The 13,957-nt window shown below is 38.8% G+C and overlaps 3 protein-coding genes across 3 annotated transcripts in view; 2 read left to right on the forward strand and 1 right to left on the reverse strand.

Annotated features, from left to right (window-relative positions):
• Window positions 1–1,019: 1,019 nt before the first annotated feature.
• Window positions 1,020–2,066, reverse strand: LOC106877537 (dehydrogenase/reductase SDR family member 1). The gene has a single exon (XM_014926463.3). It carries the CDS (start codon window positions 2,064–2,066, stop codon window positions 1,092–1,094), a length of 975 nt encoding a protein of 324 aa, XP_014781949.1. The 3' UTR covers window positions 1,020–1,091.
• Window positions 2,067–2,161: 95 nt separating this feature from the next.
• LOC106877536 (tRNA (guanine(10)-N(2))-methyltransferase TRMT11) lies at window positions 2,162–11,918 on the forward strand. The gene is made up of 14 exons (XM_014926462.3): window positions 2,162–3,031; window positions 3,775–3,843; window positions 4,509–4,582; window positions 5,023–5,104; window positions 5,462–5,554; window positions 5,913–6,056; window positions 6,458–6,518; window positions 7,089–7,184; window positions 7,342–7,422; window positions 8,090–8,257; window positions 8,770–8,839; window positions 9,647–9,778; window positions 10,463–10,583; window positions 11,172–11,918. Exons 1-14 carry the CDS (start codon window positions 2,957–2,959, stop codon window positions 11,259–11,261), a joined length of 1,356 nt encoding a protein of 451 aa, XP_014781948.1. The 5' UTR covers window positions 2,162–2,956; the 3' UTR covers window positions 11,262–11,918.
• An 844-nt stretch (window positions 11,919–12,762) lies between these two features.
• LOC106877527 (translation initiation factor eIF2B subunit delta) overlaps window positions 12,763–13,957 on the forward strand; it is a 15,565-nt gene continuing 14,370 nt past the window's right edge. Inside the window, exon 1 of the mRNA XM_089341981.1 lies at window positions 12,763–13,957. This exon is cut by the window's right edge and continues 98 nt beyond it. The gene's annotated coding sequence lies outside the window, so the exon portion shown is untranslated.

Genomic DNA, 13,957 nt, shown 5'->3' on the forward strand with positions numbered 1-13,957 from the left:
CTCAAGGATTTACGGTAACTACAAATGTGGGTAAATTTTCAGATTAACACCCGCACGATTTTCACTAGGGTGTTAGGGATAGGGTTTTAAGGTTGGGGTTTTAGGGTTAGGGACGGAATTCCCACCCTAACACCCGAGTGAAAATCGTGCGGGTGTTAATCTGAAAATTTACCCAAATGTGTACCTCCGCCCCCACCGACTTTGTTTCCTCTGAAAAAAATGGATTTTTCTTCGATAAAATTTTTAACAAATATATATCAGCTGATATAGCTTACGGTTCTGTCAGAATTGAAAATAAAAAAAAATAAAATGGTGGGGTGGATAATTCACAATGCCTGATCAAAATATTTAAAGAAACGAAGTCGAGATGTGTGAATTAATTGCCCAACACCCAGCTTTTTTTTTTTTCTTTTTTTTCTCATATTACATTCCGATTCAACCGCGATCTACACCATCTGAAAGATATTTGTAAAAAATGTCATAAAAAAAAACAAAAAAAACATTCAGTTTTCAGAAAGTTATGAAGACACAACGTGGAGGTGTGTAATTATCTGAAACTCTTGCACACAACCTACGCCGAAAAAATAATTTTCCACAACAAATTCCGATATAACCCTTAACAACTGTGGTTCTGAAACGGGATCCATGACCCTTGGGGGTACATATAAGATTTTGTTATCAAAGTTTACGTGCAATAAACTGCATATATTTCTAACATAAAATATTTTTAACATACAAAAATAGGATTTTTTTAAATATTGAATGTCTAAGAAAGTCCATCTGGGTAAAATAGGAATCAAATGTGTGGAGGGGTGTCTATATGCAACATAATTATTGAGAGCCATTGATCTACATCATTTTAAATGTTCTGGAAAATTTCATTCAGAAATACGTTTTTTTTTTCTCTAAAAGTTATAAAGAAACAAAGTCGGTTGGGGGACACGCATCTGTAGTGATACCACAAACTTCTCATTTATAATAAAAGTGAACATCAAATTAATAACAATTTTAAAACAATCTGAAGAAATAATATATGGGAACAATTTATAGAATTAGATACAAACGTAAATATCTCTGTATATTTAAACAGATTAAAATTTGTACCCCAACATATAGACCATCCATGAAGGAATTTTCAAAAAACCCGGGATCCATTCAGCTTTACTTCTGGAAATCTTGAAGAAGTGAGTGGCAAGAAACCTCAGTGAGCGCAGGGACCACGGCTTCTTGCCATCAATATCAACAAGACTATATTCGTCTGCCAGATCACCTGTCGGTAATATACGCCCGGTTTTCTTCATCAGGTTCGCTTTGTCACTCAAAATTTTAACAATACATTTTCCACTGAATTCGGTGCTCTCTCCGTTCAGAAACCCTTCTCTGATGTGCTCATACCCCTTTGGTAGATCAGATGGGTCAGATGAGGAGTAAAGGTCCTTTATAGTTTCAGTCTGAACAAAGCCTGGCCACAAACTGAAGCAAGCCACGCCGTGTTTTTTAAGTTCGTGAGCTAAATCAACTGCCATTCTGTCGCAAGCTTCTTTGCCGACACCATAAGCGACATTGAATGTATAGACCAGGCCACCACCCGAAGACACAATGACGATGAGCCCAGATTTGCGAGGAACCATCATTTTAGCAGCATATACTGAACAGATATAATGGTTACGTAACCCAACGTTATTAATGTCGTCCCAGATACTGATCGGTTGTTCCCAAAATGGTTTGGCAGTCACATCGATTAAAGAATTAACAGCTGAATACGCATTGTTTACCAACAGATCCAGCTGTCCGTTTTGTTCGGACTTTATCTTGTCGAACAGTCGTTCAATTTCATCATCTTTGGTGTGGTCAACCTGTACTGCAACGCCGCGTCCACCCCGTCCGTTTATCTCTTCGACCGTTTCCTCCAGTGACCCAAGGCTTTTTTCAGTTTTGCGTAATGTTCGTCCAGTCACATAAACAGTAGCACCAGCTTCACCCAGCTGGACAGCAATACCTTTTCCAATTCCTCTCGTAGCTCCAGTTACAAGACAAACAAGTCCAGACAAAGGTTTGGCCATCATGCGAGCTTCGGTGTATATTAGTCGGAACGAATACCTAGACCAGCAAAGCAAACACCCCGGTGTGAACTCAACAGCATCCCCACTTTATATTTATATAAAAAGAAAAAAACTATGGAAACCAAACGTTGCAAAAAATGAAAGTAATTTTATTTTTAGTTTCTAAAGTATTCAGAAATTAAGCAATAAACCGATAAATATTTCAACATTATTGAGCTGGTATTGTTCATAGACTAATGCTTTTATAATTGATCTAAGCGTGGTCTGTAGTCGACAGGAGATAATAAAAATAGTGATCGAATTGTTTATTTCCCTTCTACACTGCCTTATTTATTGACTTATATTGCATGGCTGCTGCCTCAGGCCAGATATATGAAGATGGGTGTGTAGCAAACTCATAAGAGGCGGAGAGAGAACATAGGTTCGTTTGCCCGAACAGGTGGAATTGTTGATTGCTCATTGGTTAAATTAACAAAATTTTCACGGAACTGGAAGGCAAAAAAAGTATTTCGAACAGAAAAATTCTTTCAAAGAAGGAAACAAGCATCCAATTCCTTGTTCTATTCCTTCTCCATGTGATAGTCATAACCATTACAAAAGTCTGCAAGTAAAATCACTTCGATCTTGAAATGAGAGACCGGCCCTGTTTTCGAGGATCGTTCTATGAAATTACAAGTTCATTAATGTTCTAAACACCAGCATAATAAATATTAAGTTGTTTTACTAAATTCTTCATTATTTTCAAAATTAAATTAAACAAAGACAAAGTACTTCGACAGAAATACTGTGTGAAAAAGCTTAAGTTTATGGACTATTATTTTAGTGTGGACGTTCTACAAGCTACACCGACTAATTGAATTTCTGCGAACTTTTTCATCACAAGCTAAAAAGAAATGAATTCGGCCAGCGTGTCCAGGTGCCGCTTTTTACTACATTTTGCAAACGAACATTTAGATTTCCGTCTACCAGTATGTAATGACATCATTTTGTTTCTTCTTAGTCTTCTATATAACGTCTGTATCTCTAATAGTGACTTGAGTTACTTTTGGGGTTGACTTCGTGATTGAAAATGAAACCGGCAAAAATAGAGAACGGTAACCACTTGGTTTCCTTGGTTTACCGAAACGAATAAATAAATGTGTTTGTATGATGGGGGAGGGCATAGGTTTGGTTGTATGGATATGGAATTCGCTTTATAAACATGTGGTTTCGAGTTCTATCACACTCAGTCGCGCCTTGGGCGAGTGTCTTCTTTAGCCTTGGGCCGATCAATTCCTTGTGAGTAGAATTGGTAGACAGAAACTGCTTGGAAGCCCGTTATATGTGTATATATGAATGTGTGCATACTTGTCTCTCTAAATATTGACATTTCCTGTCAGCAAATCAGCTTTTTTGCGCTACAGCTTCGAAAACAAGTATAATGATAATAATAATAGTTTCAAATTTTGTCACAAGGGCAGCAGTTAGATATATATAATAGTTATATATATATATATATATATATATATATATATATATATATATATATATATATATATATATATATATATAGATAGATAGATAGATAGATGAAACTTTTTTTAGAGTGACATATTTTCTCTAAGCGATTTATAAATATTTTTTTTATTGGTTGTTTTCTTTTTGTTGATTTTTCAAGCTAAAAGTAAAATGCTTTGCCAAAACTTGTCTTGTTCTTGATGTTTTTATATAGGAACTGCACTCAGTTGCAGAAATTCTGGGAATACCACTAAAGATCAAGGAATATGAAAGACAAACTAAGGTAAGGACTTTATTTAAAAAAAAAAAAAATTCAATTCAAGTCATCAGTTAATAATCAAGGGGAAATAACAAAGGCTAAAGTTGGTATCGAGACCTCAGGGGCCTACCATAGTTTTGATAAATATCACACCAAAGAAAAGAATAATAATTAATGAGTATAGTGATGAATTTAGTGTACAGCTAGGTGTTCATCAGGGTTTGGTTCTCAGTCCCCCCTCCTATTTATCATTGTACTCTTGGCTGTAACAAGAAATTCCAGCTGCCTCTGGTAACTGTTATGTACTGATGATCTTGCTCTTATGACAGATTCTTTTACAGAACTAGAAAAGGAATTCCAGATGTAGAGGCAAAACTAGGAACCAAAGGGCCTTAAGGTTAACTTAACAAAGACTAAGGTTCTAGTGTGAAAGAAAATGGACAGGACCCTTCCCTCATCAGTCATAGAAACCATGCCAAATCAGACTGGAGCCTGGTGCAGCTCTCCAGCTTGCTGACTCTGGTCAAACCATCCAACCCATGCCAGCATAGAAAATGGACATTAAATAATAATAATAATAATGATGATGATGAAGAAGAATGTTATACACACCCAGTAATATTTTGATTTAATGCTGATTCAAGTATGTCTACCAAAAGTAATATTCTTTTCCTGAAATTTCTTTGTAGAGTCCATTTCTGATAGTCGAGGTACCATCTGAAGATAATGTGAAGCAGTTACTGAAGAGAACCATTTTGGTTAGGTAAGAGGCTCTTCGGTCATTTTGGTCGGGTGGTGTGTATGTTTGTTTATAACAGGAGGCAACAATAAGTGACCCACGAAGGTGTTCTCTGTAGACTCTGGGCCTTCTCTGAAAATTCTTTCATATTTAAATTTGTGGGCCATCGAGTAGTTGATGGCTTTCTGAGGGACGAAAGACAGGCAGGGTGAATGGATAGCTCCACACATGGTTGTGTGGTATGAAGCTTGCTTCCCAACTACATGGTTCCAAGTTCAGTCCCACTGCATGACACCTTGGGCAAGTGTATTTTACTATAGCCCCAGCCTTGTGAGTGGTTTTGATACATGGACACTGAAAGAAGCCTGTCATGTGTGTGTCTGTGTCTCTTCCCCGATTACTGGTTGAGAGATGGCACAGAGCAGTGCTTTCATTTCGGTCTGCTTTTTTCTTTTTTCTTTTAGGTCAGCATATGAACTGTGGGCCGAAGGGAAAACTCTAGAAAGCCTTAATGAACGCCTCGCCAAGCTAAGTCCAGAAATTACAGTACGTTCATATTATAACCATGTGCCCTTTTTTTTTTTTCATTTCTTTTTTCTCTCTTTATTGTTTGTTTTCTTTGTTCGCCCGGTGTGCTAACATTTCTGCCAGCTTGCCATCTTAAAGAAGTAATATTGAACCAGTGTGTGTGCGCGTGTTTATTAATGGTGTAATGATCCTTCCAAGACCCAATGATAATAATTATTGGTTTTATGCAGTTTATTTTGCAAAGAGATGATTATACAAAAAATAACATTGTATGTATGAATGCAGCTGTATATAACATATTCTGATGTAAAATTTATTTTCTCCATATTAATGCTATATTGTCATCTTGATAAATACTGCATTTGTTTTTTGCAGGAACCATACACATCTGCAGACTCTACATTTAAAATTGTGGTAGAAGCATTCAATAAGAAAATTCCTCCAAAAGAAAAGTTAGAGAAGATTGAAGTAAGTTAAATGGTCAAGATAATACCAGGTATTAACCCATTAACTGCCAAATTCTTTTATTCATATTTTTTGGCTTTGAATGGAAAAAAAAAACAAAACAAAAAAACAAACCTACAAAACAATAAAAGAGAAATTCATTTGGGATACTAAATAAGTCTAGAAATTATTATTGGGTAAATCAAGTAGAAATTTATCTGGGCTGTTGATAACCGTATCGGAGTGGCAGGCGTTAGGAATCGGGCATCCAGCTAGATCAAATTGGAGTTATTTCCATTTTTACTATTTAAATTTCATTTCAGAAATCTAATTTTTATTTTCATTATATTTACCTATTTATCCTCATATTTGTTCACATTAGTCCCTTCCTTGGACGGAATTAGGATTAAAAGGCAAAATACGACTGGAGAATCCTGACCACAGTTTCTACCTGTTGGAATTCTATGAAGATGAAACAGGAAGCCACTCTGCGCTGAAACCATCTTCTCTCTACTTTGGCCGATTCGTATGTATTGTTTGTCTCTGTTCTCTGCTTTTTACTTTTATCTCTTGTTTTCGCACCTGCCCACCTTCGCCAACACATATGTCTCTCTAACATCAGATACATACCTGAGTATTGAACCCTGCACCCATATCTTGTTATTTTGGATTGATTCAAAAGTAAGAAGAATATAAAAGTATGACAGAATTTTGTTGATTTTGGGTTCAGTCCCACTGTGAAGCAGCGTCTTACAGAATATACTTGGACACATGTATTCTAGAATAACTCCAGACCAACCAAACTTGTGTGAGTTTATTTGGTAGAGGGAAACGGAGAGAAACCCGCTCTGTGTGTGTGTGTGTGTATGCATGCATGTGCGCATGTGTTTGTGTTTGCTTACATTTGTACTTCTCTGAAAATTGCAGATTGCTGAAGGAAGCCGAGACCAGATTCGACATTACCACCTGCAGAACAGATGCTTTATAGGTAAAACTTACACGTAACCACTATCATCATCATCATCATCATCACAACCACCACCACCAGCAGCATCATGATTGTCTTATTTTGAAAAATTGTTTTCAATGTATGTGTTATAATAATAATAATAATAATGAAATTATTGTGTATAGTGCTCAGGTGCACCAAAACTCATCAAAGGTGCACGTACAGTACATAGAATCATGTAGAAAAGTCAGGAAAGTGAACAGTGGAGGTGGGGTGGGGATATCAGGTGTAGTGTTGGTGAATTTCAGGAAGCATGGAGGTTTTAAAGGATGCAATGTCTCTGCAGGTTGTTTGTTCCATGCTTCAGTAACTCTGAGTGTGAAAAAATGACTCTGAAAGTCATGGGAGCTGTGCTGTTTTCTGACTTTGTAGCCATGCCTACATGTGTTAGACACATGGAGCTCAAAAAGGTGCTCAAGGAGGTGGTTGGCACAATGGTTAATAATTCTGAGAGTGTTTACCAAGTCAGTTGCCAAACGTCTTGCACCAGCTTATCTGGCCTGTGCCATTTTGTAAAATGTTTGAGCTATAATATTCTGTTTTCTGTAGGTAACACCAGCATGGATGCTGGGTTATCCCTCATAATGGCTAACATGGGGAAGGCTGCCAAAAACAAGCTGGTATTCGATCCTTTTGTTGGAACAGGTTGGTCATCTTTCATTCTTCTTCTCTTCCTCCTCCTCCATCAAGATGTATAAAACAAGTTAATAATTTGTTAACTGTCAATCTTAATTAATCACTCTTTCTAAATTACTGTTATTAATTACTTTTTTTTAAATTACTCTTGTTAATTATTTTTCAGGAAGTTTATTGGTGGCCTGTGCTCACTTTGGCAGTTATGTGATGGGGGCTGATTTAGACTATCTTCTTTTACATGGCAAAGGTAAGTTACCTGCCAGCCACACACATATTCCCCCTCCCCATTTTTTGTAGTTTTTTTTAGCTCTTTTGCTTTCTTTTACTTGTTTCAGCCATTGGACTGTGGTCATGCTGGAGCCTGCCCCGAAGGGTTTAGTCAAACAAATCAACCACAGTACTTGTATTTTTATCAGCCTGGTACTTATCCTATCACACTCTCTTACTAAACTGCCAGGCTTTGGGGATGTAAATAAACCAACACCAGTTGTCAAGTTGTGTGGAGGACACAAACAAGCACACACATACACATGACAAGCTTCCACACAGTTTCCATCTACCAAATTCACTCACAAGGTATTGGTCGGCCCAGGGCTATAGTAAAAGACATTTGCCCAAGGTGCCATGCAGTGGAAGTGAACTCAGAACCACATGGTTGCCAAGTGAGCTTCTTAACTACATAGCCATGTCTCTGTAGCTTTTTTTTTTTAATCATCACATTTAAGGCCAGGCCAGACTGGAGCATACTTGTAATGTTCTCTGCCCTTCATGTCATCACTGATGTCATGCAAGATGTCATGCAGTGGGACTGAACCTGGAACCATATAGTTGGGAGGTGAAACTTTTTACCGCACAACCACAATTTTTTTTGTATTTAATTTTTTGTTTTTTTTTTATTTATTTTTTTTATCCAGCTCGACCATCTCGACATAATCAAAAGACAAGGGATTCAAATGAGAGCATCCGCTCTAATTTGATCCAATATGGTGTCGGCCATTTGTACATCGATGCCATTATTGCTGATTCTTCCAAACACAAACTCTGGCGGAAGAACGAAATCTTTGACGCCATCATCACAGACCGTAAGCATTTTAATATGTTCTTTAACTCTTTACTTATCTTGCTGTGCATATTCGCCATCCACCTTACCCTTTCCATACACTACACCTGCCTCTCTCTTCCCCGTCCACTCTTGTAACTCACCTGAGACTGGAACCTTAAGGTTTAGAAGCAAACTTCTTACTACACAATCACACCTTATATAGTTGCTTTCTCATTATTATTATTATCATTATTATAATCATTAAGGTGGTGGGCTGGCAGAATCGTTAACACCCCGGGCAAAATGCTCAGTGGTATTTTGTCTGTCCTTACATTCTGAGTTCAAATTCCGCCGGGGTTGACTTTGCCTTTTCTTCCTTTCGGAGTTGATAAATTAAGTACCAGTTGAATACTGGGGTTGCTGTAATCGATTATCCCCCTCCCCCAAAATTGTAGGCCTTCTCCCACATTTGAGGCCTTGTGTTTCCAGTATAAAGGATTATTATTATTATTATCATTATTATTGTTGTTGTTTGCTTTCTGCTATTTTCAGCCCCCTATGGCATTAGGGAACCTGCCAAAAAAATCTCTCCAAATAACAGAAGAGCACAGTCACCTGAGAGGTTTGTTGTTTTCCCTTTTCTAGTTTGTCTTTGTTTTGTAGCCCATTCTTTATACATGGCTGTATGGTTAAGGTGTTTGCTTCACAACCATATAGCCTCAGGTTCAATCCAACTCTATTGCACCTTGGACAAGTGTCTTCTCCTTTAACTTTAGCTTGATTAATGCCTTGTAAGTGGTATCGGCAGATAGAAACTGTATGGAAGTGTATTGTATATATACTTACACTCACACACACGCATGTATATACACTCACATGGAAGTGTATTGTATATATATATATACATACACTCACGTATATAGGCATAGGTGTGATTGTGTAGTAAGAAGTTTGCTTCCGAACCTTAAGGTTCCAGGTTCAGTCTCACTGTGTGGCACCTTGGACAAGTGTCTTCTACTATAGCCTAGTCCAATCAAAGTCCTTGTTAGTGAATTTGGTTGACAGAAACTGAAAGAGAAAACATCAAGCTAAGTAGAGGTGTGTTTGTCCTTGCATTCAGGTTTATCCCCTGCATTCCTAATCTTGCAGGCTTGTAGGTGCTGGTGCCACATATAAAGTACCCGTACTGGTGACACATAAATGCACCCAGTACACTCTGTAAAATGGTTGGCATTAGGAAGGACACTCAGGTATAAAAATGATGTCAAAACAGAGCCATCAGCTCTTCAGCTGGCCAGCTCCTGTCCAACGCATGTCAGAATTAAAATGGATGTTAAATGACGATGATGATATATTTTTCATTTAGAATTAAATATGACAGTGTGTACAATATGGTCTTAAATAAATTTTGCAATTCTTTTTCTTACAGATGCCAGAATCACCTTCCATTAAAAACTCACTACCAACTCTCAGACATTTTCAAAGACCTGCTCAATTTTGCTGCCAAACATCTAGTCTTAAATGGCCGTCTAGTTTACTGGTTTCCTGTTTACCGTTCCGAGTAAGTATCAACCCTTGACTGTAATTGTGTTATGTAAAACTGGCGCTCCGCCAGTTATGATGACGAAGGCTCCAGTTGATCTGATCAATGGAACAGCATGCAGGTAGTTGAGTGCTCCACGGACTTGCATACCCTTAATGTAGTTCTCAAGGAGATTCAGTCTGACACAGAATGTGACAAAGCTGGCTCTTTTGAATTACTGGTACTACTCATTTTTGCCTGCTGAGTGAAATAAAGTGGCTTGCTCAAGGACACAACATGCCACCGGGAATTGAACCCATGACATTATGATTGTGTGCCAAATGCCCCTAACCACTACGCTATGGCCTGCGTAGTGTTATGTATATGGATTGTAAGAGGACTACAGATGGCTTCCAGTTCACTCAGCTGTAGAAATGAGTTGCGATGTGACTGTTGCCAAGCTGTATCAGCCTTTGCCTTTCCCTTGGATAACATCGGCGGCGTGGAGAGGGGAGGCTGGTATCCATGAATCAAACTCACTACCTTATGATTGTGAGCCTGCTGCTTTAACCACTGAGCCATGCACCTTCACTAACTCCTGGTTAGATATGACTAAAGAAGGCCCTCAGGTGGAGATGGTGGTGCTGGTGTTGGCATTGGTGGTGAAGATTTTTTTTAAATGGCAATTTATATTCAGTCATTTCATATTTGTATATTACACAGGTACCAAGATGAGAATGTTCCAATTCACCCTAACCTTGAACTGGTCGCTAACTCTGAGCAACCACTCTCGACAAAAGTGGGGCGACGTTTAATTACCATGGAAAAGATCAAAAGTTACCAGGTGAGTCACTGACCAACCATTTAGCTGTTACTGGTGGAACATCAGAATAAAGGGTTTCATGATCCCTCCTCCTCCTTGCCACCACCACCACCATCATCGTCCTTGTTTTTATGTCCATTTTTCTAGGCTTGCATGGATCAGATGGAATTCATTGAGACAGATTAATGTAGGATAATAGGTTTATAGTTGTGAGAGTGAACTGGAGCAATGTGAAATAAGTGTCTTGCTCAAAAACACACAGCTCGGTCTGGGAATTGAACTCACTACCTCATGATTTTGAGCCAGATGTATTAACCACTGAGCCATGTGCCTTCACCTAAGGAATAAATGACAAGCTTAGAAATAGGGAGACAAAGTGATAAGGATGAAAAGGTGTGTTGTGTAGGGGAAGAATCCAGGGCTATTCCACAGTCAATAAATAGATAAATCTTACTTTAAGATAGTAGGGTACAACCTGAGTGGAATTTGGCTGTTATTTCTAACAGCTAGCATTAGAGCAGCCACACAGAGGCTCCTTCGTTATAGTAAGATATTATATATTTTTGTTGTTATCATTTAAAAAAAATTTCTTTCTTGTAATTATTTCAGGAAAACTCTGAAGATTCAGGATCAGCTTCAGTGATATTGGACCATTATGCAAAATCAACTTTCCGACAGAAATATTTTGAATCATATTGAGTCCAAGAGAAAAAGAGACACACAGACATCCACTTCTTGAATCATGTAATAAAACATTCAGTTTTATTTTTTAAAGAAACTTCAAGCAGTTTTCTTATGTTTATGTCTGTCACAAGGGTTTCATTTGTATGGCGATATCGAGCTTCCTACCATCCTTCAGCTATGCGGTTCAAGATCCTCATTTGTGAGGAGACTGCAAACATTGAATATTGTATAAAAATTCGAAGCAGTAATCATCATCTTCGGCGGCAGCGTTTAACATTCACTTTCCATGCTGGCATGGGTTAGATGGCTTGGCTGGAACTGGTTCCAGTCTGATTTGGCATGGTTTCTATGGCTGGATGCCCTTTCTAACGCCAACCAGTCCAAGAGTGTAATGGGTGATTTTTACGTGCCAGTTACACGACTCTGGCATTGGCCACAACTACGATCTGACTTGGCTTGACAGGTCTTCTCAAGCACAGCATATCACCAAAGGTCTCGGTCACTTGTCATCACCTCCCATCTGTGTGGGAGAACTTTTTAGTGACACGGGCAAAAATTTCCAATTAAAAAGGTCCATGGGTGGATCACAAGTTCTCTTATATCTGTGTAAATCCTGTATAGATCTCTGTATAATTCGATATACATTAATAAAGATAAGTTTAATACATTAAATTAACGTGTAACATCTTCATTAACGCCGCCACTGAATTTAAGACGTTTATATTACTTGTGAGGTATTCTATATTTTTCAGCTTGAGTGTAGTTGGGTCTCAAGGGGGTGATACAAACCTCGCAATATGTGTTTTATAGTGGAAACAAAATTTCCATTCAAATGGTAATTACCGGACGATATTCTGTTCGAGTCTAACCGTTTTAAGTCGTAGTGGAAACGTGACTTCTGTTGCAAATGATAATGATGATGTGATAAAACAAAGCTGGCTCCTGTGAATTTTACGAAACTCTTGACCTCACCCTTGGAAAAAAATTTTCATATTAAATTCCGATATAATTATCTGCGCCATTTGACGTTTGTTTGTAAAAAATTTCGTTAAAAGATATCCATTTTTCTGTAAGTCAGGAAACAATTTCGGTGTGGTGATGGAGGGGAGGTCACGCGTTTGTAGATATGCCAAGGTACCAGTTGAGCACTGAGGTCGATGTAGTGGACTTAACCTCTCCATCGGAATTGCTGGCCTTGTGCCAAAATTTGAAACCAATCTAGGGCGACGAATTTGGCAGAATCGTTAGCACACCGGGCGAAATGCTTAGTGGCATTTCGCCTTCTGTCTTTACATTCTGAGTTCAAATTCCGCCGAGGTCGACTTTGCCTTTCAACCTTCCGGGATCGATAATATAAGTACCAGTTGAACGTTGGGGTTGATTTAAACGACTTGTGCCCCACCCCACCCCCGGAATTGCTGGCCGCTTGCCAAAATTTGAAACCAATAGCATGATGACCATTTCGCTAAGTAACGGGAGACAACACCAAACTTAAGGGTAGAAGGGATGTAACTCTGTTAATTAAAAAAATTAACGTTTGTGTGTCTTCTTCCACCAATTATAATATTCTTTTATAGCTTAATGGAAAAATGCTTATTTGTTAATGAAATTTTCCAGCGATACATTTCAAATGTTGCAAATTAGGGCTATATTGGAGTTTGTGAAATTAGTTTTCAGTTGATGGTGTAGAGGAATTTGGGATAATCGCAGGCGTGGCTGTGTAGTAAGAAGTTTGCTTCCCAACCACATAGTTGCGGGTTCAGTCCGATTGCACAGCACCTTAGTCAAGTGTCTTCTCCGATAGCCTCAGACCGACTAAAGCCTTCTGAATGGATTTGGTAGACGGAATCTGAAAGAATCCCGCAGGTACATATATAGCTATATGACTATCTCTGTCCCCCCACCGGGTGACAACCAATGTTGGTCTGTTTACGTCCCCGTAACATTAGCAGTTAGGCAAAACGGACCGATATAATAAGTACTGGGCTTTAAAAAAATAAGTCCTGGGATCGATTTGTTTGACTAAAACCCATGGCCGCAGTCAAATGACTAAAACAAATAAAAGTATTTTATTCTTTTACTTGATCCTCTAATATAGGCCTGGGCAACATTTTTTGAGAAGCGGGCTGCACGAGACACAACTCTCATCTTCTGGTAGGCCACACTACTAAAAAGATACATGAAGGTAACTTTTCATTAGGTGTACCATTCAGAAAGTCGCACGACTGCTCTCATAATGCATTCCAGTTGTGAATGAAATTATAATGGGAGAAAAGGAGACGGTAAAAGGCCAGACGGTATGACGATTTTCCCCGTTCCGCGGTGGTAGGCCCCTTATCTGGGATGTTATACTGTGGCACCTGCTTCGCGACCTGCCAGCCCAAGCTTCGCTGCTCGTCAAACAGGTATTTGCAGTCGAGCGTGTGATAGTGGAGGCTTGAGGCGTTCTTGGCCCTCCGACTACGTCCCACCTCACTCCTATCAGGGCACGGGTGGCTATCCGCAAGTGCGGCTGTTCCTACCCGTTTTCCCCTCGTCATCCTCCGGGGCAACGCCTTTTCCATTTTGTCCGCCGGGACGATGAAGCAGAGCTTCATAGTTATTGCTGTTGCCCCTCTTTAAAAACAAAAAAAAAACCCAGTACTCTGAGACCCATAAACCAAGATGTGGCATTTTCAGGATCCCAGTTGAAAAGAGTTTAAGCCATATTT

Source organism: Octopus bimaculoides, chromosome 25, assembly GCF_046866305.1.
Source record: "Octopus bimaculoides isolate indiv1 chromosome 25, ASM4686630v1, whole genome shotgun sequence".
Taxonomy (NCBI): Eukaryota; Metazoa; Mollusca; class Cephalopoda; order Octopoda; family Octopodidae; genus Octopus; species Octopus bimaculoides.